Source organism: Doryrhamphus excisus, linkage group LG12 (assembly GCF_037039965.1).
Source record: "Doryrhamphus excisus strain RoL-2023G ecotype Guam linkage group LG12, RoL_Dexc_Guam_v1.1, whole genome shotgun sequence".
Lineage (NCBI taxonomy): Eukaryota > Metazoa > Chordata > Actinopteri > Syngnathiformes > Syngnathidae > Doryrhamphus > Doryrhamphus excisus.
In genome coordinates this window covers 19727967-19754515 of record NC_136368.1, presented here as the reverse complement: position 1 = coordinate 19754515, position 26549 = coordinate 19727967, and the positions used below count along the sequence as shown (strand labels likewise).

Below are 26549 nucleotides of genomic sequence, written 5' to 3'. Positions count from 1 at the left end.
ACGCATGCACGGGGAGAACGTGCAAACTCCACACAGAGATGACTGATGGTGGAATTGAACTTGGGTCTCCTGGCTGTGAGCCACAAGTGGTAACCACTAATGTATAACTGCATCCTGTAATTTATCGTTCTGTTCATAAGTTCATACGTTTTTTTTAAGACTAATAAAAAGGGTCGCGGGGGTGCTGGAGCCTATCCCAGCTGTCTGGTCTGGTGGCCAGCCAATCACAGGGCACATATAGACAAACAACCATTCACACTCACATTCATACCTATGGACAATTTGGAGTCGCTAATTAACCTAGCATGTTTTTGGAATGTGGGAGGAAACCGGAGTACCCGGAGAAAACCCACGCATGCACGGGGAGAACATGCAAACTCCACACAGAGATGGCAGAGTGTGGAATTGAATCCTGGTCTCCTAGCTGTGAGGTCTACGCGCTAACCACTCGACTGCCGTGCAGCTGAGCACCCAATGTGATGCAACGAACAAAAACACAGTTCTCAACAAACTTAACTTAAAGCGAAAAGACTCCCATGCTGTAACTATAAAAAAATAACACTTTTATAGAACTTCATATCCAAAAAGCTTTTTTTTTTTTTTTTTTTTTTCTCCCATCACTGACAGCAAAAATAGCAGCGTGCCATTAAGACAGTCCCAATTCAAGCGAGTTTTGTGACATACTTTAATAGAGGATACAACGTTCCGGCGGGTAATAAAACCCTTTCAAGCACAACTTTCCATTCAGCGATTATGTGCTTCACCAATTCTAAGTCTTCTGTTTGCTTCCATTTTTGTATTACAAAGTCATTCCTAAGAATTCAATACAATCTGAAAGGGCTTCTTTTAATGTCATATGCTAATACAGTAGAAGCTTATCATATGAAATCCGAGAGTATCTCACTCTTTGCATTGAAAATAAGGAAACTTCAAAATGACATAACAATCTATTCCCTGTGAAAGGCTGACTGGATATCATGTTATCTTTGACATATAGACAGTATACGCTTTTTCAAGCATTTCAAGCATTTCAAGCATCCAAGCATCTGATGTGTGTGTAACTAGGAGTGTATGAAAAGCATGTGACTTCACCTGCCATTTTCCGAAAAAAAGTCACATCACATCTATCTCAAACTAGTCCGCACGGGGATGCAAAACTTTCTCGTAAGAAGCGGCAATGCCAGAAAACTATCAAACCCGCACCGAAGCATTAATGAAACTGTTTTGGGCAATTTTGGCTGTGATCGGGGGGGTTAAGTGACGGCATACAAGGGGGACTCTGACTGCGAGGATGGGGAGACTTCTTCTAAGCAGCTTTCCCATGTTTGGGGGGTAGAGGGCTAATCCCCTGTCAGGGATGGGGAGCTGCTCTCTTCGCAGTGCCGGCCGTGGGAGTCTCCTCCCCCCCCCCCCCCCCCCCCCTTCCCTCCCCTATACTCTGCTGACACTCACCCGCGGGCTGGCATTTTCCTAATGCCGTATCTGTTTCAACAAGCGGAAATAAAGTTAAACTGTCTCAGGGCGTCCGTTTTGTCTCGCTTTGAGAAATCCCCAGAGTGACAAGTGTAATTCTCTGTACTTGTTTTTTAATGCAAGGTGAATAACTCAGCCAAAGTGCCGGGGTTTCTGTAATCGTGACGTCTCATATGGTTTGACTATAACAACCCAACAATATGTCATCATTTCACCCGAAAAGAACAGTTGGAAAATGATTTCAATGGCTTGCTCGTTTCTTAAAAGAACGTAGTGTTTTTTATTGCTGCTACGGTATGAAGGACGGCCAATTGAAGAAAGAAATAATTACACTTTTATTGCAATTGATCAGAAATTGGAGAACGTAAACATCAAGCTTACAGGAGGTTTTTGGACAGACATTTTTATGGGCAAATACTCAAGATTTTTCGGCATTTTCTTTTGGTCCCGGACGCCATCCCTGCAAAACGTGGAGATCTACTATATAGATCAGGGGTGGGCAAATATTTTGACTCGTGGGCCGCATTGAGTTAACAAAATTGTCCGGCGGGCCAGAACATATGTTTAACACGCACACACTATTTTATGTTTCTTATTTGTCTAATTTTTTATCTGTAAAAGTGTTCTACTATCAGCAGTATGTTCTCATGTCCCTTTTTTCAGGAGCACTTTAAACATCAGACTACATCAAATTATTAAAATGTAATTTTAATTTAATTTAATTATAAAAATATTTTACTTTTAATTTTTAATTAAATTTTAATTTAATTTAATTATTTAAATTTAATTTTACAGTTTTGTTGTTTTTTTTTTTTTACTAAATAAGACATCTGACTTGGAAGTCATGTTGCCAGTTTGTATGTTAAAAGTTGAAATACTTAGAAAGCAACTGGCGGGCCGGAATCAAATGAGTGGTGGGCTGCATGTGGCCCCCGGGCCGTAGTTTGCCGACCCCTGGCTTCTTCAGGCAACACTATTATATATGTAGAATATACATTTGTTGCCATGCTGGTTTCTTAATAAAAGAAAACTTCAACTGGCAACTGGCGGGCCGGATTCAAACGTTGGTGGGCCGCATGTGGCCCGCGGGCCGTAGTTTGCCCACCCCTGGTATACATTATAGAGTAGCAATTCTTTTCATCCATGTGATAAAGTAACCTATATTAGTGGTCTATAACTATGAGGCAGGGCGGCACGGCGGTCGAGTGGTTAGCGCGCAGACCTCACAGCTAGGACACCAGGATTCAATTCCACCCTGTGTGGAGTTTGCATGTTCTCCCCGTGCATGCGTGGGTTTTCTCCGGGTACTCCGGTTTCCTCCCACATTCCAAAAACATGCTAGGCTAATTAGCGACTCCAAATTGTCCATAGGTATGAATGTGAGTGTGAATGGTTGTTTGTCTATATGTTGTGCATTTCTTGCTTTATATGGACATACCCGTTGGTATCTAGTCGTGATAGAAGCACTGACCTGCGGTATGATGGACATCCTCTGACGAAGAGTATGCAGACCTATGTCAGATGTCCTGAAACCATCAATCACTATCCTGCCCTCGGGTTCTGCCAGGCGGAATAAGGCCGACATCAGAGAGCTCTTACCAGCGCCGGTTCGCCCCACAATGCCCACCTACAGGGGGCAGATAGAGAACTAAGTCATACGCCAGAGAAATCCTGCGTTAAAAAGACAAATTGCTGCCATGCTCCCTTTTCGGACTATTCATCACGGGGGCTTTTTGTTGAAGTGTCATGTCTGTGAGGGGCCACGCCACCGGACGGCTTGTGTGACAAGAGAACAAAAAGGAAGATTGATTGAAAGGAGTTGATATTTTAACTTCCGACAGTTATACAGTAGCTTCACCGATTATGCAACACTTACTACTCGAAAATATGCATATGTATTTATAGATACAGCATATGCATACAGTAAATACGTCTTTGGGAGTGAGCGGTCGGGTTGAAAAAAACCCTATAAATACGTTTTTAGTAGCCAATGAGTTAGAGATATACCAACCACGCATGAATGCAGCATGATGGACAATCCAAAGGTGAAACTTGGAAATGATTCTGGACCTTGGATATACTGAGCTAGCAAGCCTGTTGCTATGTGGAGCACAATATCATAAAAAAGCGTTACCAATATGAACCGATATCTACTTTATAGACCAATATCGCTCAGCTGAGACCATCCTAATATATTATCAGGATATACTTTACTGTATATATATTTTACTATACTAAACTGGAAAACTACCTCAACTTGTTACTTTGTCACATTTTACAGGTGTTAACTTCTTTTTACACTTTTACACAAGAGCCTTGAACCAGTCATGATGCGCTATACACATCACTATATTGACGGTTACTATGGTACCCATTATGTCATTGTATGGTCATATCACCTCGTACTTCAGTATGTGAAAAAAAAATTCAATAAATTAAATAAATTAAATAAAATGTAAAAAAAAAAACATAAAAAATTAAAAATTTAAAAATCAAAACATTCAAAAATTCAAAAACTAAAAAATTCTAAAATTAAAAAATTCAAAAAATTAACTTTATTGGGAAAGCAGGAAGTGAACAAATGTAACAGTTACTGATTGACTGTTGTTTATCTATATGTGCCCTGTGATTGGCTGGGATAGGCTCCAGCACCCCCCGCGACCCTCGTGAGGATAAGCGGTCGCAAACGAATGCACGGAGGCACCAAATTGTTTTTTATTAGCCTTAAAAAAAACTTAAACTATATTAAGAAAGCAGGAAGTGAACAAATGTAACAGTTACTGATTGTAAAAGTACCAGATGGAGGGGTAGGATTTAATAAGCTTTGCTTCTTCCTACTCCTTTTGGACATGTCGAACTGTGAACTGATTATGTGATGCATTCAATTGTAATCTGATGCATGTTCAAATGAAATAAAACCATTACCATTACTTTCAAATGCGCTTGTACAGTGAATAAAGTTTGTTATATGGTCACAGTTGCACCACATAACAGATTATTAACTATGTGCATTTGTTTTAAAATATTTTGTTTTTATTATGGGTGAGGGCTGGTAAATGGATCTCATGCTTAGCCAGAATGTGGTGTAAAAAATAAAGGTTAGAGTATTATAGGACATACAGGGCGGGGCGGGGAGCATGTGTGTTTCCAAACGATGCAATGCTATGCTGTGATAGATGCTAACTCTTTCATTGGCATTGTGGGTAGCCATTGACCAAGTAATCCAGTTTGGTGCAAAAATGTCTCTTGCTGGTGTCAGTCACATCTGAGTAAAGGCGAGTTGCATGTGCTTTAAATCAGCTTATGAACAGTATGTGACTTGATGGCTGTGATGCTATGGCTTGTCAATATAACCTCGCTAACCCCCCCCACACAGATTCTCCCCCCCCCTCATCCAATCCTGCCAGCCAGGAGCTGTACACTTATCAACCTATTCATTGTGAAATCAGCCCACCCTGGCCAAGCATAGCCATGCAAAAACACACCCCCTCGCATTAAACACAATCCCAATCATCCTCAACCATCTCCATCGTCTTCTCCTTTTCTCTTCCTTCGCTCTCTCTCCCAGTGAATAAACAGTTGTCACCGCCAGGTAGCTCAAAATGCAAATTGAGACCGAATGGATCCACTTGAACAGTCTTAATTACAAGATATGTATTCCATGAATCACAAATGGTATAGTGCCGGAGAATCAGCGGCACAATATGCTGTCCTTTAATAATTGATTGGGAAAGAATGCCACGTAACAATGCAGCACATTCCAGCTGCATATCATATCTAAGTCATGGCCTGTGCACACCGGTGCCCCCCCCCCTCTAGGAGAAAGATCTCAGCGATTGAAACAAGGAATATGATTATTTATAAGGCGCTTAACCCTGTATGAACCTCATTCCTTCGTATGTGATTGCGTGTGCGCTTAGTGCGAGTGAAGACCTTTTCCGTGGATGTGAAGACAAGAGTGAGGTTCTTGAGGACCAACGGATCATCTGCACTGTAGGAGAAGTTGACCGAGTCAAAAGTGATGAAGCCTCTCTTTGGCCAATCGGGCGGTGGCATTGTGTCAGTCTCCCAGGCTGCTTCACTCTTAAGTTCTGTGTACTCCACAACTCTTTCCACGGATGTCATCTACAGACACAAAGTATTCATGGAATTCAAGTGGGAATATTGATTGGATGTTGACAGTTCCACTTAGTAGAAAGAGTACGGAAAGACTCTTTTCTTGAAACTGCTGTGGCAGAACTTGACCTTAATCCCACAAAAAAAACCTTTGAGATGAACTGGAACAGAGATTAAGCCAAGAAAAACCCACAGACATCCAAAACAGGCAAGAAAGTCTTCCTAGAATAGTAAAAAGGTCTCCTGTTTCTATTATTCTCCAATTAAAGCTGCTGCCCAAATAAAATGATTGCCGTTTCGGCTGTCAGTCACGGCTGTCTCTCACAACGGATGCGATGGTGGTTGCTCTGTAGCTGTTGAACCCGTCGGTGAAGTCAAACGCCGCTTTTGGTACATAACGTCATCATTTTGTTGTGTGTTGTGATCAGTGGCCACAGTCATATAATGAAAAAAAAATTCCACTTCTGTGTGGAAGTGGTATCTTACTTTTTCCCATATTCCCCATTCCATTTCCCCAACCCTTTCTTAAGTTTAAAATAAACAAACTAGAGGCTAACTAGTTCACTCGGTAGCAAGCTGTGTTTACATTATTGAGCAATGTGTTGCAAAGAAGGAATAATAGGAGTGTAAAAGTGACTATAGGGGTGTTATTTCATGTCCACAGGCCTCAAATAATAGCGGCCCACCACTCATTTGACTCCGGCCCGCCAGTTGCTTTCTAAGTATTTCAACTTTTAACATACAAACTGGCGACATGTCTTATTTAGTAAAAAAAAAAACAACAACAAAACAGTAAAATTAAATTTAAATAATTAAATTAAATTTAATTTAATGAAAAATTAAAAGTAAAATATTTTTATAATTAAATTAAATTAAAATTTAATTTAAAATTCAAAGTAAAATAAAATTTTAATAATTTTAAAAATTAAATCTTAATAATTAAATTAAATTAAAATTTTCTTTAAATTAATTTAAATTAAATTTAAATTTCATTTAAAATTAAAAGTAAAATACAATTTTAATAATTAAATTAAATTAAAATTTAATTTTAATAATTTGATGTAAAAAAGTGACATGAGAACATACAGCTAATAGTAGAAGACTTTTACAGATATAAAATTTGACAAATAATTCAAGGAAAATTATAAACATAATATAGTATGTAGGTGTTGATCTGTGATCTGGCCCTCCGGACAATTTTGTTAACTCAATGCGAGTCAAAATATTTGACCACCCCTGATCTATACAGTAGATCTCCACGTTTTGCGGGGATGGTATTTGCTCATAAAAACGTCTATTTTTGACACACAGCTCCAAAAACCTCCTGTGAGTTTGATGTTTACGTTTTCCAATCTCTGATCAATTGCAATAAAAGTGTAAAAAAAACAACAAAACTGTAAAATTAAATCTTAATAATTAAATTAAATTAAATAAAAATGTAATTAATTAAATTAATTTAAATTAAATAAAATAAAAATGTAATTAAAAAAATTAAATTTGGGTTACTTGTGTTAATATAAGATGCATTTAAAAGTTCTCACACCATGTTCTCAATCTCTGCACTCTGCCTAACGCCCCACTGAAACATGCCGGTCAGCGTCACCGCATAAGACAGAGCCAAGCCGACTGCACCGGGGTCCATTTCTGCAATGAAGGAACAAATAATGAGACTACATCAAGTTGTCAAGAACGTGTCACATGGCTATATATGAGAGCCCATACAGTACCATCCCTGAAATAAAGACATCCGAAAGCAGTAATGGCCACGAAAATAGAACAGATCCCGTCGAGACGTACAGCGAGCCATCGCGAGGTAGTCAGGAACAGGAACCAGGCCTCTGTTAGCAAACACATGACAGTGAGCCCATGAATATAACCTAAGGTGCACCTGTAATGAGATCCAATACAAGAGCTGTATTGATTGATTGAACATATTTTTGATATTGATATTAACATACAGAATTTTGCTACATGCTAAACTGTACATTGTCACTTAGTACCAAAGCCTGATTTGTTTATTATTGTTTATTGAACATCTTCTGCACTACCATGGATTCAGAGTCTGATGTGACATAGTCACAAAAAAGTATCCTCCAATTCCGTGTGGAAGTGGTACATTTTTGGCTTCTTCCCCACTCAAAAAAAACTGCACTTTTTTTTATTTTGCCCATCATTATGTGAAACATGAACACTTTCCCTTTTCTGTGCATTATACAGAGAGAAAACTAGTTGGCATAAGCTAGCTAACAATGCACATCATGGGTGGTACCTAAAAAAAATGAAAAAAAACAGTGTGTACTGTATGCCAGACACATGTCAGACTCGCTGCCCTCTATCTTAGTCAAGTGTCAAACATCGTCGTGAGGATGGATGACTGGCTGACATCCATCTTTTGATTCCATGTAATTGACCCACATCACGTTCAAGATACGACAGAAAAAGGAACTTTCCCATTGCTAGAGTTATTATGTCTTATTATCATGCCTACTATATGAGGTAATACAACTATAGGGGTGTTATTTTATGTCTATGGGGCTCTAACAATGTTAAATTCAGGTCACAAACAGGTTGCCTACGCTTCCATTACAACACTATGTAATATTGAATCCTACTTCATGGAAATTCACTTATCGGCGTCAGGACATAAATCAATTAACTGTGATAAACCGGTTTCACATAAGGTCTTCGGACCTGAGTGAAGGTCTTGATAGTCATCAAACATCTTCTGGAACCTCTCCTGAACCTTAAAAGCTCGTATGGTGCTCAGGCCTTGGAGGGACGAAGAGAGGTGGGAGAAGACAGGACTCCGAGCTGAGGGTAAATAAACAAAACAACAACAACAAAAACACAGTTAGCTACTCAGACAAATTACCAAATGCTCCGTTTGCACTTTCGTCCCGCTGCACATTCATTTAAATAATGAACAGCCTATTCAGTGCTTGAGTGTTTCTATAGAGCTCAGTCAAGCAAAGACTTAAAATGTTAGCTTGTAATATTTGCAGCTTCTATATTAAACCATTTTATGGAAATGTTGCAATTCAGCGGTCTTTTGTCTCCATTTGTCAAGCTCACAAAGCCTAAATGTTTCTGCCGAGGGTTTTAATGGAACCTTTTATTCTTGAAGATGACAGAACCTATTGGCCAATGTGCATTTGGGACTTTGTGGTACACATTCAAAATAGGTGAACTGAAAACCTAGTCATGCCCACTTGGCATTTTCCCTTTTGTACGTGATGTCATGAACCCCGGGTCTCTTGAGGAAATTGCGTGTGGCCGAGTCATGGGCCAGCACCACCTTTAGCCTTTATGCTAATGACCACGGAACTCCTCAATGGTCTATTAGCATTCCTGTGGTCCGCCTTTTGTCTACCGCTACCAATGGACATGCCTACGCCCCCGCACAATCCCTCCACCCAATAAAAAAAAATTACTGGTAGCCTCCAGACGCTTGATATCTCTGGAAGTCTGAAGGAAGTAGCGTCGCAGACACAGGAAGATGGCGAGAAGAGGAACAAACGGGACGAGGATCCAGGGGATGATAATGGAGGACACTACGATCACTCCAATAACCTGCAGGAAAACCTGAGAAGACAAGGAAACAGCAGCTTTAAAGAGTAAACAAGAGAAACTTTTCACTTGTGTCCGCATGCTGTCGTCATAATAGAATAAAGTAGAAGCAACTTAGGTGACTCAATGCGTGGAAAGAAAATGATGGCAGCGTTAATTCTCACTTAGCAGTTGGAAATTTAGCACTTGAGATCCCCCGGGTTGAGCCTTCAACACCTCTGGCCCCTCAAGTGGAGGTGGCAGGCACCGGGCCAGACCACAGTGACTCGAGCAAGTACACTGCGGCTGTCTGGTACATCACTAGGAAATACACACATGCTGCTCAACACAATGAGTCGGATGACAGGGTCGTACTTTTCACCTAATATTTAAAAATATGTATTGGTTTTAATATGTGGCGGTATTGTATTTTATTGTTCAGAGGATCCTCGGTTTCGTAGGATTTGATTCCAACAAAAAATATTACAATCCACAAGCAGTTGATGTTTGCTAAATACAAGGATGAAGAGTCTTGAACCAGTCATGATGTTCTATATATATCGCTATATTGACAGTTACTACGTATGATACCCATTATGTCATCGGATGGTCTTATCACCTCGTACTTTGGTACGTGACAAAAAAAATAAAAATAAAAATAAAAATAAAAATAAAAATAAATTAGGAAAGCAAGAAGTGAACAAATGTAACGAAAACGAATGCACCCAGGCAGCAAATAGGTTTTTACTAGCCTTAAAAAAAATGTCAACTATATTAGGAAAGCAGGAAGTGAACAAATTAACAGTTACTGATTGTAAAAGTACCAAATGGAGGGGTAGGATTTAATAAGCTTTGCTTCTTCCTACTCCTTTTGGTCATGTGGAACTGTGAACTGATTATGTGATGCATTCAATTGTAATCTGATGCATGTTCAAATGAAATAAAACCATTACCATTACCAAGTATTGGTAAAGGTATGTCTTAGCTCCAACTCCAGAACCAACTACTCCCAAAAAAAGCATCTGCACATTGGTGAATCAGTCTGTCAAGAATGGATATTGTTTTTTCTATAGTTAGGACACTATAGACAGATTTGATCTGTATCTGTCTCCTTCCTGTGGAATACAGTGGAATGTTTTATCAGAGCTTTTATTGTAGAAAATCAGAACCAAAGCACTGAAAAAGTTTGTATATTTTTTTAATAAATGCGTTTTTTTTTGTTTTTTTTTAAAAACCTGATGTGGCCCAGCCTTGCCCAGACCCTAGCTCCAGTGGCCCCCAGGTAAATTGAGTTTGAGACCCCTGGTATAAACAGTCTGGGGTGCACAGAAAACGGCACGGGGGCGTAAGCTATGATATGCTGGGGCCTGAGCATTCACGTCATTTCCAAAGTTGGCTCTAAAAGTTGACTATTGTTGCTTTTACTTGACTAAACAAAACGATACATGTATGAAATCCGATAAACCCCCTTGAAATTAGACACGTTACGAAGAGCGGAAGCTAAAAATGTCAAGATTAGCATCGCGCGTCTACCTTCAACCAGACATTTAATTCAGCACCTTAATTACAGACGCTATCTACCATTTAGGCACACATTTAAGCATGATCACTTTCAGCGTGTTTTTTTTTTTTTATGATGAAAAGCCACTCAATTCCGTTTGCGGGTCAGATAAGAGGGTATTACCAGTCCAACCACCAGCGTAGTGGAGCCCACACAATCAAGCAGGGAGTGGAAACTACGGAGCACATCCGATCCCGGGAATTTCACACTACATAAGTTTCAATCTGAGCCTTGATGGAAGGCTACCAGACTGCAGAGAGAGATGGCACACGGTCCATTACTGCACGCTATCTCGTCTCCTTCCCTTGAGGGCAACACACATTAAGCGAACAAAAATTCCTCCCTTGCACTGTTCTTTAGGCAGCGCTGCGGTGACATCGCTCGCTCATGTGCTGACTGCTTAGTTCATTTGAATTCTAATTGGAGGATCACCAGGGCCCGGGCCTGACCCGCCTTATCTGACGATGGGGGTCATCAAAGGGGACACGTCGAGGAACAGGAAGCGTTAAGATAGCGGTCCTCCTGCTCCCCTCCCGGGGGCTCGCTGTCGCCACGGCCTCCCTGTTTTGATGTGATCCATTTTGCGTGGCCCGCCGCTTATCGTGTCAGCATCGGGAACACGGCGCGGCTCCCGCCCACCACTACCACACAGATGACTGCGATAAGTCATCCTCACCCTCTCGGACCACATCCGTATCTCTTGGTGTAGCCGCACAGGAACAGAAAACTCCCAAAGCCACATCCCGCCCGCACATAAAAGTGGATAAATGGAAGAAAGGTTTTGTGTACAAATAAAGAATTAGCGCTAATTGCTCTTTAGCGAGGAAAAGAAAGCTCCTGCACGCATGTGATTGACTCATTCATGCACAACTGCTGTGTGCAGAGTCCATTTCGATCCCGGCGGACCCTAATTGCTTTATTTTCTTTTGCGATAGCATCGCCCCTTTGATGTCGTAATAAATGCAGAAAATTGAAGTTAATCACCATATTTGTTTGGGGCAGTGATAGCGGCCCTTGTTGCACGGCACAAAGTAAACACCGGGCTTTAATTAAACATCCCTGCAGACACAAGGAGTCGCTCGGCTCTCTTCTTCTCTCCCTTTCCACTCGCCTATTATTTACTGACAGTGCGGCATGCTCACTCACCACTGGGAAAAAAGTGCAAACAAAACAGGAAATGAGGGGAAAGCACGGCAAAGAAAAGTCCTCAAAAGAAGTCCTCTGTCATTGCTGGAATTTTTTTTTTTTTTTCTAGCCCACACTTTTCTGTGACAGGGTGGCACAATAAGCCGCAAGGGTCAGTGGTACTGAAACAAAACAGGGCTGTTCCACTCGGGCTGTGTAACAATAGAGGTGACCCGATCCATTCTGCTCTGTCTTTGGGCTTTATTTTAGCATTAAATGCCCAGATGCGGCCTGCCTTTCTTTGAGAGAAATGACTGTGGACACCTCCTTCACATTTTGTCCTTCTGGGCCATTTTCACTTCATAAAGCTGCAGTCAATGTGTTTTGTTGTGTGATGAGGAGAGGCTGACACATACTGTGGTGGTCTACATTGGTGGCTCAAGTAGTCCTTGGATTAGGGCCTTTGTGTGCCATGAAAAGGTAAAAGAAGTCACTTATTTGGGCTCAGTCAAGCTGCTGATTTCCAACCCCATCTTGGAAATAAGAGAAAGGCTTTGAAATGTGCTCTGCCCAATGCTGCAACTATAAATCATTTGTGCCCGCCATTCAGTCATCCCTTCTTTTCTCTTCCTCACGACACAAAACACATTTTTAACTACAAGGGAGAGCAGTGATTGGTGAATCTCTCAGCAACGAACACAACGCTGCAGACAGAAAGACCGGGATTCATCATTTTGACACATGGGAAGGTTTCTGGGCGAGGCTGAAGACTGTGTAAAAGGAAGTTCCCAGGCTTGAAGGACCCCCAATCCGAAGTCCCCCCCCCCCCCCCCCCCGGACTGGATGTGTGAGTCACAGCAGCTGACGTGTCGGACCGAGGCACTCGTGGGACCACACTTGAAGCTTCCTGCCATCAAATGATGATCCACCTGGATGCATTGGATGTACAGTTGCTCCGCCACTACCTTTTATGTGTATGTGTATTATTTTATGATGAACATTTTGCGTGTTTGAAGCGCTACTTGAGATGTCGGCACGGACCAGAAATGCTATCTCAACACCAAAAATTTTAATTCCTTTATGACATTTTATCTTATGAAGGATGCCTTTTCTAAGTCATCCACTTGCAAACTGTGCAGGAGAAACAACAGAAAATGTCCAATAGGATGGTTATCTACAGCCACATTTATGATCAGGGGGGTGCATGTATTATACAGCATCACACCTCTAAGTATTCCAGGCGAAAGTAGACAATAATATGTTTTTTTTACTCGCTCTCTGAATGTTCTGAGTTCCTGTTTCCATGGCAGAATAATCTATTATCAGAATAATGTTGCTGTTGTTCCCAACTGTCATTTATTGTATTGTTGAGATCGAGCCAACCATTTCTCTGCTGATTGCAGACAAGTAGTGCACTCCATTTTCACTCGATTGCTTAAAAGTCCTTATGACACCATAAAACGTTTGGAAAAAATAATACCAAAATGAAGGTATTCAACATTTGTGTCATACTGTTGTCATACATAAATTAATAACTATGAAATTTGAGTGAAGTAAAGTTGTGATGTTGACATACAGTATGGACAATATGGACAAAAACTCATTATTCCGAGATATTTAGGTAGAATATCAATATACGATACATATCCCGATGTTTAAATTTAGTCAAAGCCAAATATGTGTGCAAAGTTTTATTAAAAGAAACAATCTTATACAAAAATAGCAGCTGAAATAAAATATTATATATTGTTTTTTAAAATAAATATATGTAGAAAAAGTTGAATATAATGTTCAATCTTTAGTGCACATTCCCCATGACGACATAGTTGATACCGTCTTTATACAAAAACCTTTATACCGTCTTTTTCGCTGTTCGCTCCGGCTATGCAGCCTCTCCTACTCATGTAGCGAAGGGGAAGCTAACAGCCGCTCCAGAGTGTAAACAATGGCGCAAGATGACGTAACAACATGAACATCCATAGTATGGCACAAAAAAACAATATGGAAGTAATAAATAAAGCACTATTAAACACTAAAAACACCACAGGAGATACAGAGCTGTCGTAACTAGAAGTAAAGTTGTGACGTTGACATACAGTAGTTACTGAGGAACTAATGACGAAGGCATAGGGATGGGTAATATGGACAAAAACTCATATTCCAAGATATTTAGGTAGAATATCAATATACGATGATGTTAAACATGGTTGATACCGTCTTTATACAAAAACCTTTATACTGTCTTTTTCGCTGTTCACTCCGGCTATGCAGCCTATCCTACTCACGTAGCGAAGGGGAAGCTAACAGCCGCTCCAGAGTGTAAACAACGGCGCAAAATGACGTAACAACATGAACATCCATAGTATGGCAAAAAAAAAAACAATATGGAAGTAATACATAAAGCACTATTAAACACTAAAAACGCCACTACCGTAACTAGCTGGCACTTGGGTGCCAAATCCAGTCTATGTATATTGATATGTTTTTGATATTGTGCTTAAAACTATATGAATTTAAAGTAGTTACGGTGGAACTAATGAAGAAATAATGAGTAGAGTAGTTACTGACATACACATGCATTTAGAGTTTTTAAGCTTATACACTGGAATTAACGGTAAAAAACGATGTGAAGACACGAGTTCGCCACCTTCATGAGTAGGAACCCGCGCACGGCATACAGGACCATCTCCTTTGCTTCCCAGAGTAACTTGTGCAACGCCTAAAGCCATGCGATGCATTCTTGACTTCTTCTGTCACCGGGGGTGGTAAAGAACCAGAGAAGAGAGACGGTGAAATCCCATCCCGCAGCCCTCGTGGTTACGTCAGCACTTCTCATATCCCACAAAGCCGCTGAAGAAGCCTGACACACAATGTGCCACAATATACAGACACACACAGACAAAAAGAAAAAAAGATCCACCCGCCAGTGTTTTTTAAACAATAGACGTCTTTGCTGTGTGTTTTTGTGAGTGTCCTCTGTGCTGAGTTGGTGTCTATAGCAGAGGGCGAACAAACTATTTTTTTCTCTAATGATGACTGTAGGCTTTATTGCTTTTAATGCATGAATTAGGAGACAATTTGTATGCTTTTATTTGCCTTCAATGAAAGCTTTCAACTCGAATGAATATGCAAGGAATGCTTATTAGTATGTGTCATGGCGGCAACGTAGTCTTTTGCTGCAGCAGCTTTGGCTTTTCTGCATAGTGCGTCTGTGGGAATTTGCGTTTAATCATCCAAAAGAACATCTGCAAGTTCAAAGGTCACTGACGTCAAAGCCGAGACACAGGGCCTGTTGGGTGGGTAGGGAACAGAAAAAGGGGTTCCCTAATATGTTCCCATAACGTTGAAAGAATAGAATCCTCCACAGAAGAAGAAAGTTCATTAAGCGTAATTGACTTATTAAGACATATCTCGGTTGCACGGCGGTCGAGTGGTTAGCGCGCAGACCTCACAGATAGGAGTTCAATAGTGGGGAGATAGGGGTTCAATTCCACCCTCGGCCATCTCTGTGTGGAGTTTGCATGTTCTCCCCGTGTGGGTTTACACCGGTTTCCTCCCACATTCCAAAATCATGCTAGGTTAATTAGCGACTCAAAATTGTCCATCGGTATGAATGTGGGTGGGAATGGTTGTTTGTCTATATGTGCCCAGGGTGTACCCCATCTCTCGCCCGAAGACACCTGGGATAGGCTCCAGCACCGCGACCCTCGTGAGGATTAGCGGTAGAAAATGAATGAATATTCATATAGTAGCTATGGAGCCTAAAGTTAGTCTTGTAACCGGTCACAAGTTCTCATACAAAAAAATCCTGCACTGAAATACCCTTCTCTAAACACCCACCCTTATTGTCCTGCCCCTCCCGCTCTGCCCCCCCTGGGAAAACAGAGGCAACCCGGGATTTAAAGGTCAAGTCCGCACAAAAGCTAACAGTCCACAAAGCCTGAGGTGTTTTTAATTGACATTTCTGTCTTTGTGGCTTGGCTGTAAGAAAGAAGACCTGTCTTTTCAATATACTAAATTACACCAAAATAAGAGCCTTTTTTTGTTGTTTTTTTTTGCTGGTATGGGTGTAACAAGGTTGAGGGAATCCCCTTGTCGGGTGGGGTATAGGAGGGGTGCTAAAGTGCTTACTTCACCATAAAAGGGGAGGCTGCGGTGCAAATCCTCTGCCTATAGAGAGAGATAAACCAGTTAGGGCTTTGTTTATGAAGTTTCACTTTATTCCCGCCTGACAATCATTTAGACAAAGACTATGGGGGGAAATGTCCTCGCAGGAATGAGCAACAATAGTCAGGATCAGCAGCTTTTCTGCTTTGATTTAAAAGGGAGAAAAAAAGAGAGGGAAAACCTTCCTTCCTAAAAGCATTAATGATCTATGGAAGACACCTGCAAACAAGCGGCCCCAAACAAAAGCACTTTGTCCGAAAGATGCCACCTTTGGCCTGCACATATTTCATCGTCACCTTAATCAACTTCTGCAGACATACTTGTGCTTCCTGATAAAAAAAGACCGATTACACTCGGTGCACTAAGTTAGGTGTGATGCATACATGTGTTTTCACTCCCGACCTTGTAAGAGTCTCACTGCTTTCAGTGACGCCCGCAGGCCCTTCTCTCAAAGTTATAATTTTACTCCCGCCATTATTCACCTTATCAAAATGAAGTGGACAAAAAAAGCTTTTGTGCGTATAATCTTTTGTGCTTTCAGCATTTAAGATGGCTTTTGTCTACGGGGAGATGGGTATCTGCCACAAACATCACTCAGGCATTGTGATGGGGGGGGGGATTCGTTTTCACTGCGCCTTTGTTCCATTCTTTGGCCCTAACCAAGGAGCCACGCCTGCTCCTCTACCTCGAATTGTGCGGCGAACATTCCCTTCTTTGTGGAGCGAGGTGCATGAGCTGGCGCATCTCCGCGGGCTTTCGTGGGTAACCTAACCTGGCTTTGCATCGGGGTGGCCCTTGGCTACCAGGCCTAAGACCAGCGGAGCATTAGGCCAATTGTGCTCAGAGCTCTGAATGTGGTCCAATTAAGGTCCAGACATACACAGGACTGGGGATCAACTGTTCATATTCCGTCCACAGCCAATCAGAAGCATTTGAAGGAAAAATAAGAATGATAATTCCCAAATTTATAAAAACTACATATCCTATTAATTATTAATATCCAATCCTATTGGTGGTGGTGGTGGTGGTGGTGTGCATTACAAAGTGGGCGCCAGCCACCACACACAGCAAGCTATCTGCTGGATCTGGTGAGTCATTTTCTCCACTTGACCTTGATGCAAGTGGACTGTTACAACTGTAAGATGCAGTTTTCTGGACCTGGATTTATGTGTTAAGACTAAAACCTTTCCTAGAAATGTTTGTGTCACTGATGATGACACAATGGGATCTAATTTCATGGTAATTTGGTAGACTGGACTGCGCCATCAGAAGCATTTGAAGGAAAAATAAGAATGATAATTCCCAAATTTATAAAAACAAAATACATGCAACGTTGTTCCGATCCAATCCTATTGGTGGTGGTGGTGGCGGTGTGCATTACAAAGTGGGCGCCAGCCACCACACACAGCAAGGTATCTGCTGGATCTGGTGAGTCATTTCCTCCACTTGACCTTGATGCAAGTGGACTGTTACAACTCTAAGATGCAGTTTTCTGGACCTGGATTTATGTGTTAAGACTAAAACCTTTCCTAGAAATGTTTGTGTCACTGATGATGACACAATGGGATCTAATTTCATGGTAATTTGGTAGACTGGACTGCGCCAAAATGGGCGTAGCGGAACACGTGTACGTGTCCACAGTTTTAGCTTGGCGGAGTGAACATTTTGTGAAAGGTGCCCTGAAAGATTGCCAGCTCTGACCTGATCTATTCTTGGTGTAGGCGCACGGTGCACACACATCACCAAAACCTCAGAAAACTCACCTTTTTCAGAATGTCAGACACATTTCAATGCAACCAACAACCACTATTCAATGTAACCGTCTGAACCGGCATGGAAATTTTTGTATTAATTGTCCCATCACATCTGACGTCACGCATAATGGGAACTCAACCTGACGACAGTTGAAAGTGTGATGCTAACAAAATAAATAAATGGCTAGACTTTGGACTTGAGTACAAAACCGAGGAAATTTAGTACGAGCAAACTCATTGGTGATTATTTAAACGCTAGCCGCCATTACATTGTGGATAAAACTATACCTAAAGTATACGTTCTTAAAAGTAACCATGTGAACATATAGTCCACACTGTGTACATTCCCAGTAGCCATGTTTGCAGCTCCACCCCTCCAAACATATCGCACACCCCCTGCTCTCATTTCTTCGTACTCTCAACACCTCGTCCTTGTCATCTCCTCCCCGCTACCCCCCCCCCATATCAGAGCCATCATCCTGTGTCCATTATTTCCTCTGTGGTGCCTTTCTCTCCCCCAATCACTTGCTTAGGCTGAGTACACATTCTGTGAAGAGGCCGCCTCTGTTGTGTCGCACTATGGGAGCCACGCCCCCCCACCCCCCAAGTCCTCTAGCCTATGAGGCACTTTTATTAAATCTGTGAAGGCGCTGGGCCGCACTGGCAGGTAATCCCACAGTAATTGTTTCCAGATTAGGGGAGCCGCACCACAAAGCAGGTTTAGCCAGGCATGAAATGGCCTCCCCATGCTGCAGTGCCAGCAGCCCGAACTCGCGGAAGGTGAAGACTCACCTGGGTGAAGTCCACAAACGTCCACGGCAGCAGAGAGTCCAGGTAGCCAATGTCTTTGGAAAACCTGTTGAGGATTCTTCCTGTCAAACCACAGAATAGAAGAGATTTAGAAGGCGGGATTTAGAAATAAAAGAATGACATTGACATCATCATTTTGTTTTTGTTATGCAGATGCGTCATTTTGAGTTTGAGCATACCTACACAGTTTATAATAGGATACAATATCAAAGATTCTCTGACAACAATGATGTATCTCGGTTGCACAGCTGTCGAGTGGTTAGCGTGCATATCTCACAGATAGGAGACCAGGGTTCAATTCCACCCTCGGCCATCTCTGTGTGGAGTTTGCATGTTCTCCCATGTTCTCCCACATTCAAAAACATGCTAGGTTAATTGTTGACTCCAAATTGTCCATAGGTATGAATGTGAGTGTGAATGGTTGTTTGTCTATATGTGCCCTGTGATTGGCTGGCGACCAGTCCAGGGTGTACCCCGCCTCTCGCCCAACGACAGCTGGGATAGGCTCCAGCGACCCTTGTGAATGAATGAATTAATTTATCATAATCAGCATTGGCTGCACGGTGTACGAGTGGTTAGCGCGTAGGCCACACAGTTAGAAGACCCGAGTTCAATTTCACCTTTGGCCATCTCTGTGTGGAGTTTGCATGTTCTCCCCGTGCATGCGTGGGTTTTCTCCGGGTACTCCGGTTTCCTCCCACATTCCAAAAACATGCTAGGTTAATTAGCGACTCCAAATTGTCCATAGGTATGAATGTGAGTGTGAATGGTTGTTTGTCTATATGTGCCCTGTGATTGGCTGGGGACCAGTCCAGGGTGTACCCCGCCTCTCGGGATAGGGATAGCTGTTGGGGGTCTGTGCGGTGAAGCTACAGCTTCGTCGGCCTTACGGTACGACGGAAACAATCTGTTTGGGGTCTTTTTTTTCAGACGTTGCAGCCGTAGCACTCTGGTAAAGCTGGTAAACGGAAATATTGCGAGACAAATTGGAAGTCCAATGAAACCTCCAGTGCATTTCAAAATAAAATCATTACATATTTTAATTGGCTGTACACTAACGTTATATAACGGCGGATCATAAAGTGGCTTAGGTATACGTATACACTGCGATCAGATGGGAAAACACAGGATTATTTAACTTTCAAACAATGACTCATTATTTGTTTTGAAATCTCTCGGCTCAATATGTGCAGGAGGCTTTTGTTTGGGGAACAAAAGGAGGGCGGGGGGGGGGGGCAAAACAAGCTGCATGCCTGCCTTGTTCTTGTTGTGACTGGCAGCATCGCTGACGTTAATTGAGATGCCTCCAATCTGCATCAGGTGTTTCTTATTTGAAACGTAGAGTTTGCATTCATTGCATGATCTTTTCATGATGGCACATCAGGTTATACTGTACTCCAGTTGCCTTCATGCACTATTTACTGCAGTCAATGATAGACAATCCGTACTTCACTCTACCTTCATCTTAGCATTGTGGATGTTCTGTAGAAGAACGTAGTAAAGCAGAGCTAAATATCAATATTGTATTTCCTTGTATCGTTATCTCACAGTACAATATCGATATGCCACATTTATTGATACTGTTTAGGCTTGTATCAATAAATTGCATCATTATCTCGTACAGTACAGTACAGATACACCGACCTCCCATAGATAATATTGATACTATTTGTGATGTGGCAGAAAATATAGAAATTGTCGCATAATTGTCTGTTTTGGTACAGTTTCGATACACAAGATGCAGATATTATAATGCAATATGATACGCAATGTGGGCTGCACGGCGGTCGAGTAGTTAGCGCCAGGAGACCTGAGTTCAATTCCACCCTCGGCCATCTCTGTGTGGAGTTTGCATGTTCTCCCCGTGCATGCGTGGGTTTTCTCCGGGTACTCCGGTTTCCTCCCACATTCCAAAAACATGCTAGGTTAATTAGCGACTCCAAATTGTCCATAGGTATGAATGTGAGTGTGAATGGTTGTTTGTCTATATGTGCCCTGTGATTGGCTGGCCACCAGTCCAGGGTGTGTAGAAAATGAATGGATGATTGAATGAATGATATGCAATGTCAATACAACAAACTTAGGTCTAGATACTAAAGATGGGACAAAACGTCAACAATGTGATTTATTTTTCATTTTAGTTATTTTTATTTATTTTGATTTAATTTTTAAAAATTATTGTTGTTTGTTAGTTTTTATTATTTTTTTTTTTTATTTTTTTATTTTTTTAGAATTTTTTTAAATTTTTTATTTTTCATTTACACCACCGTCGGACATGGATACTATCTCAGGCTGGGACAAAATATTAATAAAGCCATAGCAAGTATCAATATTGTCTACAGGTGGGGAAATTATGCCCATTATCTCTTAACTCTTTTTCTTATATAGCTATGAGGATGTACCTGTTTTTTATAACACTGTATATATGAATTATGGCACAATCGCTGCATTGTGACACGCAACTATTGTCAAGCTAAATTCATGAATGCATTATTTTTTAAGGTGGGACTTGTTTAGGGATGGAGGAGGAAGGGGAGAAAGTGCGAGTCTGTGGCCCGCCGGTGGAGCCATGGCACCACTGACCTAAAAGTTGCCTCCTAGTCACCGCTATGGAGGTGGGCCCTGTAATCACCTCTCTCCACGGCTGTAAGCGGCTTACAGCTTTATCCAAAATACCGCTCCCGCCTAAAAAACATGCATGCGGACGAGGCCGGGCTCCCCCGTAACAGCCATTGCATAAACCCCCGCCAAAACATGATTCCCCGCAACGACCCAGCAATGCTCCAAATCAGCGCTTGATTCAAAGTCAAGTGGCGTAAGCATGTTGTACACTCAGAGGCGGACTAATCGTATTCACAGTGTGAGTGCCCCCTTTAGCATGCAGACATCCCGAGGGTGGGTGTTCGAATAAGGAGGTAGAGTTGCTGCTGCTGCTATGCTAGCAACGAATCTCCTCTCTTTAGCCTGGAAAACAGCTCGACAAACCGTGTTTGAGCAGGATTCAAATATATTTTATGTAATGTTACTGTCTAAGCCATAGATGACCTAAATTCATGCAAGCCTCAAACAAACAATGCAAGTGAGAAAGGAATATGTTTCCGCCTGTTACATCATGCAACGCTTGGAGGCTACTAAAAGCAGAGAACATCAGTCAGCTATCAGCTGTTTGACTTGACAAGCGGCTCGGTTAACACAGAGGGGGATGAGCTTCAGACACTATGGTATAGAGAGGATGCATTACAGTGGTGCTGTTACACAAATGGAAAATGCCTATGAGGTGAGATCGGCGTGGGACAAAGGCTTCAATCAACGCGTCGTCAACAATATCGACTATCAGTGTTTTCAGTATTAAGATCTTAACCATTTCTCATGCTTTCAAGACTCCAGCGGTGATTTGCACCACTTCTTTCAAGCTCGGAAAATATCAAGCCTTTCCAACCCAGGTGGAGATATAATGTGAGCGGGACCCCCGCAATCACACTTGAAGAAGTGGAACAGTGGGGTCCGGCTTGAGCGAGGCGTGTGGCGAATCGCTGTTTCCTGTAAACATCGCGATAAGTGAACGACTCCACGTGTGGGCCCCGGCACAGTTAGAGGGACCTTGCAATAATGTAAGGCGGGGGTCTCAAAGTCAATTTACCTGGGGGGCACTGGAGCTAAGGTCTGGGTGAGACTGGGCCGCATCAGGTTTTCCAAAAAAAAAACAAAAAACGCATTTATTAAAAACAGAAAAATTAATAAACTTTGCTACAAGAAAAGCTCTGATAAAACATTCCACTGTTCTCAAATATCTTAATTTTTATCTTTCTACACAAAATAAGATAATAAATAAAATAATATAACATAATATATATATAATATAATATAATAAAATAATAAAATACAATAATATATAATAAAATAATAAAATATAATAATATATAATAAAATAATAAAATATAATAATATATAACAAAATAATAAAATATAATATATAATAAAAATAATATATATATAATAAAATAAATAAACAAATCAAGAATAAAGAAAATCAATCAATCAGTAATAAATAAATATAACAATAATAATAATAAAACAGCAAATAATAAAAACTTAGAAGAAACCACATATAGTTGGTGGGTAGACAAATTATTTTTTCCAGATTAAAATGAACAAAGCATTATTAGAGCCCTGTAGACATGACAAAACACGACTATAGTCACATTTATACTTTTTTTTATTTACAACATATTGCGCAACTGCAGGGTCTTGAGACACATGCTAACTCGCAAACTAGAGACCTTGCGACCTAAACGGTAGCCTTCAAGTTATTTCCTTTAAACTTAAATAGCCAAAAACTTACCACTTCCACACGGATAGGGAGGATAACTATTAACAGTTATTTAACCTTTAACATGAACATTAATCAAACGTAATAATTTTTTCTGGGTACATGATACCATACAGCATCCATATCAAACTTACCACTTCCACACGGATAGGGAGGATAACTATTAACAGTTATTTAACCTTTAACATGAACATTAATCAAACGTAATAATTTCATCCATATCAAACTTGCGCGGGCCGCACTAACATTAAACTTTCATATCAAGGCGGGGGCCTCAAAGTAGTGTCCTGCGGGCCACATTTGGCCCGCGGGCCGCATGTTTGAGACCCCCTGATGTAAGGAATACTGAAGAGGGAGTGGAGCAAAGGTGGGGGGGCTGCCAAGGCTGGAGGTGGCGCGGCTCACCTGCACTTTCCATGAAGGGCCCCAAAGGCCTGGGGCAGCCTCCCACCGCCGGCACCTTGCTGCCAATACTAATACATTCTAAATCCATTCTCTTCGCTCTCACCGCCAGGCTTGTGCAATCTCCGTGCCTTCCCTTTCATGCAATTAAATAGTGGAAGTGCCGAGCGAGGGGGAGCTCTATCAGCCACGCTGCACACACACACGCGCGCGCTCACTCCTCCATCTCCACTTTCAATTTACACACTTCGATATCATCATCATCCTCCTGTCTGCAACACTTCCCCCCACTTTGCTTCTTGCATCCCAGACCTGAAATACAGACGTTTAAAAAAAAAAAACATTCACTCTGTAGACACAATTAGAATCTCACATGGGGAACTACAGAGGAACTAATGTTCCCCCGTGTCAACAGCAGCCGAGTGACACGCAGCACTGAGGTGACCCACTGTGCTGATGTTAAAGGTAGACAGTCAGCATGGTCGTGTGTGTTGGCGGGGGGGTGGGGGGGTTGTAGTGTTGATGGAAACTCCTCTCCTTGACTGTGCTGATGAGCCGAGGCTCTGGCCTGCAGTCTCTGAGGGGATTAACCCACTCAATGACACTAAATTACAGGGATCAACATCAGCTCAGCACATCCACCACTGTCTGCACGGCGCCTACTGCATCGCGTTTGGATGAAGGGGCTCAACCTAAAGTGTACCTCATGCTAAACAGGAGAAACACAATATTTTCACATATACATGTACAGTGTATATTTACGCAAGAGAAGGATCGAGACGGTTGGGAGTAAATTCATCCAATTTCACAGAAGAAATACTAAAATTTAAGTTGTAAATGTTGCAGGGGGGTGCTGGAGCCTATCCCAGCTGTCTTCGGGCGAGAGGCAGGGGTACACCCTGGACTGGTGGCCACCAGCCAATCACAGGGCACATATAGACAAACAACCATTCACACTCACATTCATACCTATGGACAATTTGGAGTCGCTAATTAACCTAGCATGTTTTTGGAATGTGGGAGAAAACCGGAGTACCCGGAGAAAACCCACACATGCACGGGAAGAACATGCAAACTCCACACAGAGATGGCCGAGGGTGGAATTGAACTCAGGTCTCCTAGCTGTGAGGTCTGCGCGCTAACCACTCGACTGCCGTGCAGCCGAGTTAATCAACACTTGGACTAAAAAAAAAGATGGCTGAAAGTGGGAGAAAACCAGAGTACCCGGAAAAAACCCACGCATGCACGGGGAGAACATGCAACCTCCACACAGAGATAGGTGGAATTGAACCCGGGTCTCCGTGCTGTGAGGTCTGCATGCTAACCACTCGACTACCGTGCAGCCGAGTTCATGTTTTTTTTGGACTGAAAAAAGATGGCTGAAAGTCCATTTCATAACTCAGGTCAAGGTCAAATTTGTTCATATTTGGAAACGCTTTTCCATAGTTTACTTTGTCGCCATCATCATAAAACTTTTATAATTGTACAGGCACTGTTTCAGACTCAGACTCAGACTCTTTTCCAAAACAAATCAAAAACATAAAAATGCCAAAATTCATCTGCATTGTTTCAGGTCATTGGTGCCTGTGAGTGACGGGAAGAAAAGCTCTGACAAGCACGGTACGTGTGTAGTTTTTGCTGTCACACGCCGATCAGCTTTGTGACCGGCATTTATCGGCATATGCCAATATGCATATGTTTTTGTTTTTTGTTTACATAAATTTGCCGATATTGATTGGCGGCTGATCAATCGGAGCATCCCTAATTATAATTAAAAACAAGAGCTTTAAATTTACTGAAAAATGTCAGATGTACAGTAATTCCTTGTTTATCGCAGTAAATTGGTTCCAGAGCCAACCGTGATAATATGGAATATTTTCATAGAGCATACAGAGTACAGAGTATGTATAGAGTACAGAGTATAGAGTACAGGGTATAGAGTACACATAACAGAAAACACGCCATTGACGACATAAAACCTGTGCTCTTGTGTGTTTCAAATGCGTTCCAGTGCTAGGGGAGCTGAGTACGGGGTGGACAGGAAGTGGCGTTTGGTGTGACTTATTAGTTAATAAGTTTTTAGTATCAATAGTATCAATAAGTAGTTTTAAAAATACATGACGGAATGCTATTTTAAACACTCAAAATGTGCACACATTCCATGTATACAGCAATATAATAACCATTTTTATGACACCTAATGACTTGGGTGCAGATCCCTGAGGTTGGTGTATTGATGTAGCGTTACATTTTAAACTAAACAGTGTTTTACTCCCCGTCATTGCAAGTAATATTGATAAAGAATACACTGAACTGACACTGGGTTTCTCAACACTGACTACCTATCTTCCGACTTCTATTATAAAATATAAAGGTTGCAATCACCGAAAAGCGTCAAAGATAACACCGTCACAAATTGTCAGTGAATGCAACACGAATGGCATTGAATGGCTGATAAAGAATAGATACAAAAGCCTTGCCATCAGTTAAAAGTCACGGCTGCTGTACCGTTATTGTCACGCGAGCGCATTCATACGACGACAAATAAGACCTTTGTGCAGCGACGCTTGAAAGGGTAACCTTTACCTCTGAGGCCGACTCTCAAACGCGGCGTACACGTGTAAACAGTTGTCAAATTTCTAACTAGGCACAAATACCTCAAATCAAAAATGTTTTATTGTGTTGTTTTTTGCATTACAGCAAAAAGCAATCACTTCTTAAAGAACTAGAAAAATAATATTAGATACTAGTAAATTATTACCTCTCAGGCAGAATTGAATATGATTAGTTATGTAAAGAAATAATTTGATGTGCTTTAGATACCTAATGTGGTTGATTGCTTTATCGTACATGTTACACTCTGTATAAATATTAGGAAATAATTCATATTAAAAATAGCCATAATCAGATACATTCATACTATAAAGCCAGTGTAGACGCACACGGTGTTTGCCTTCCTGGAGGCCAAGCTAATAATAACCGGACCGGTCCCTGATAGCGACACCCATCAGATAACGGTGTGTGTTAAGCCTCTCCTGCGCGGCGATATTACAGATTATTACATTATTCAAAGTGTTTGTGCATAGATTACCAGTTCAGGTCACACCCAGATAAAACACCAGGTAGTCCCACAAGTGGAAGATTATCGGGCCAGCGATGTTTGCAGGGAACACGGCTTGACTATTTGCTTTACACGCTTAAATTTAAGCAGTTGATCGTGACTCAATACGTAGGTACAAGTCACCCTCTTGTTGCACATAACCAC

General features: G+C 41.5%; 1 protein-coding gene across 3 annotated transcripts in view; it reads right to left on the bottom strand.

Moving 5' to 3' along the window:
* The window catches only part of LOC131136286 (ATP-binding cassette sub-family C member 4-like), a 46642-nt gene that overhangs the window by 9741 nt on the left and 10352 nt on the right, over nucleotides 1–26549 (bottom strand). For 2 of the 3 annotated variants that reach the window (XM_058082974.2, XM_078794987.1), the window contains exons 20-26: nucleotides 18535–18614; nucleotides 9021–9171; nucleotides 8281–8400; nucleotides 7317–7427; nucleotides 7133–7233; nucleotides 5407–5598; nucleotides 2945–3100 (exon numbers count right to left, since the gene is read on the bottom strand). In XM_058082974.2, the coding sequence (XP_057938957.2) occupies nucleotides 2945–3100; nucleotides 5407–5598; nucleotides 7133–7233; nucleotides 7317–7427; nucleotides 8281–8400; nucleotides 9021–9171; nucleotides 18535–18614 (911 nt within the window). The remainder of the gene's footprint in view (nucleotides 1–2944; nucleotides 3101–5406; nucleotides 5599–7132; nucleotides 7234–7316; nucleotides 7428–8280; nucleotides 8401–9020; nucleotides 9172–18534; nucleotides 18615–26549) is intronic. The other variant, XM_078794988.1, reaches the window with a different exon arrangement.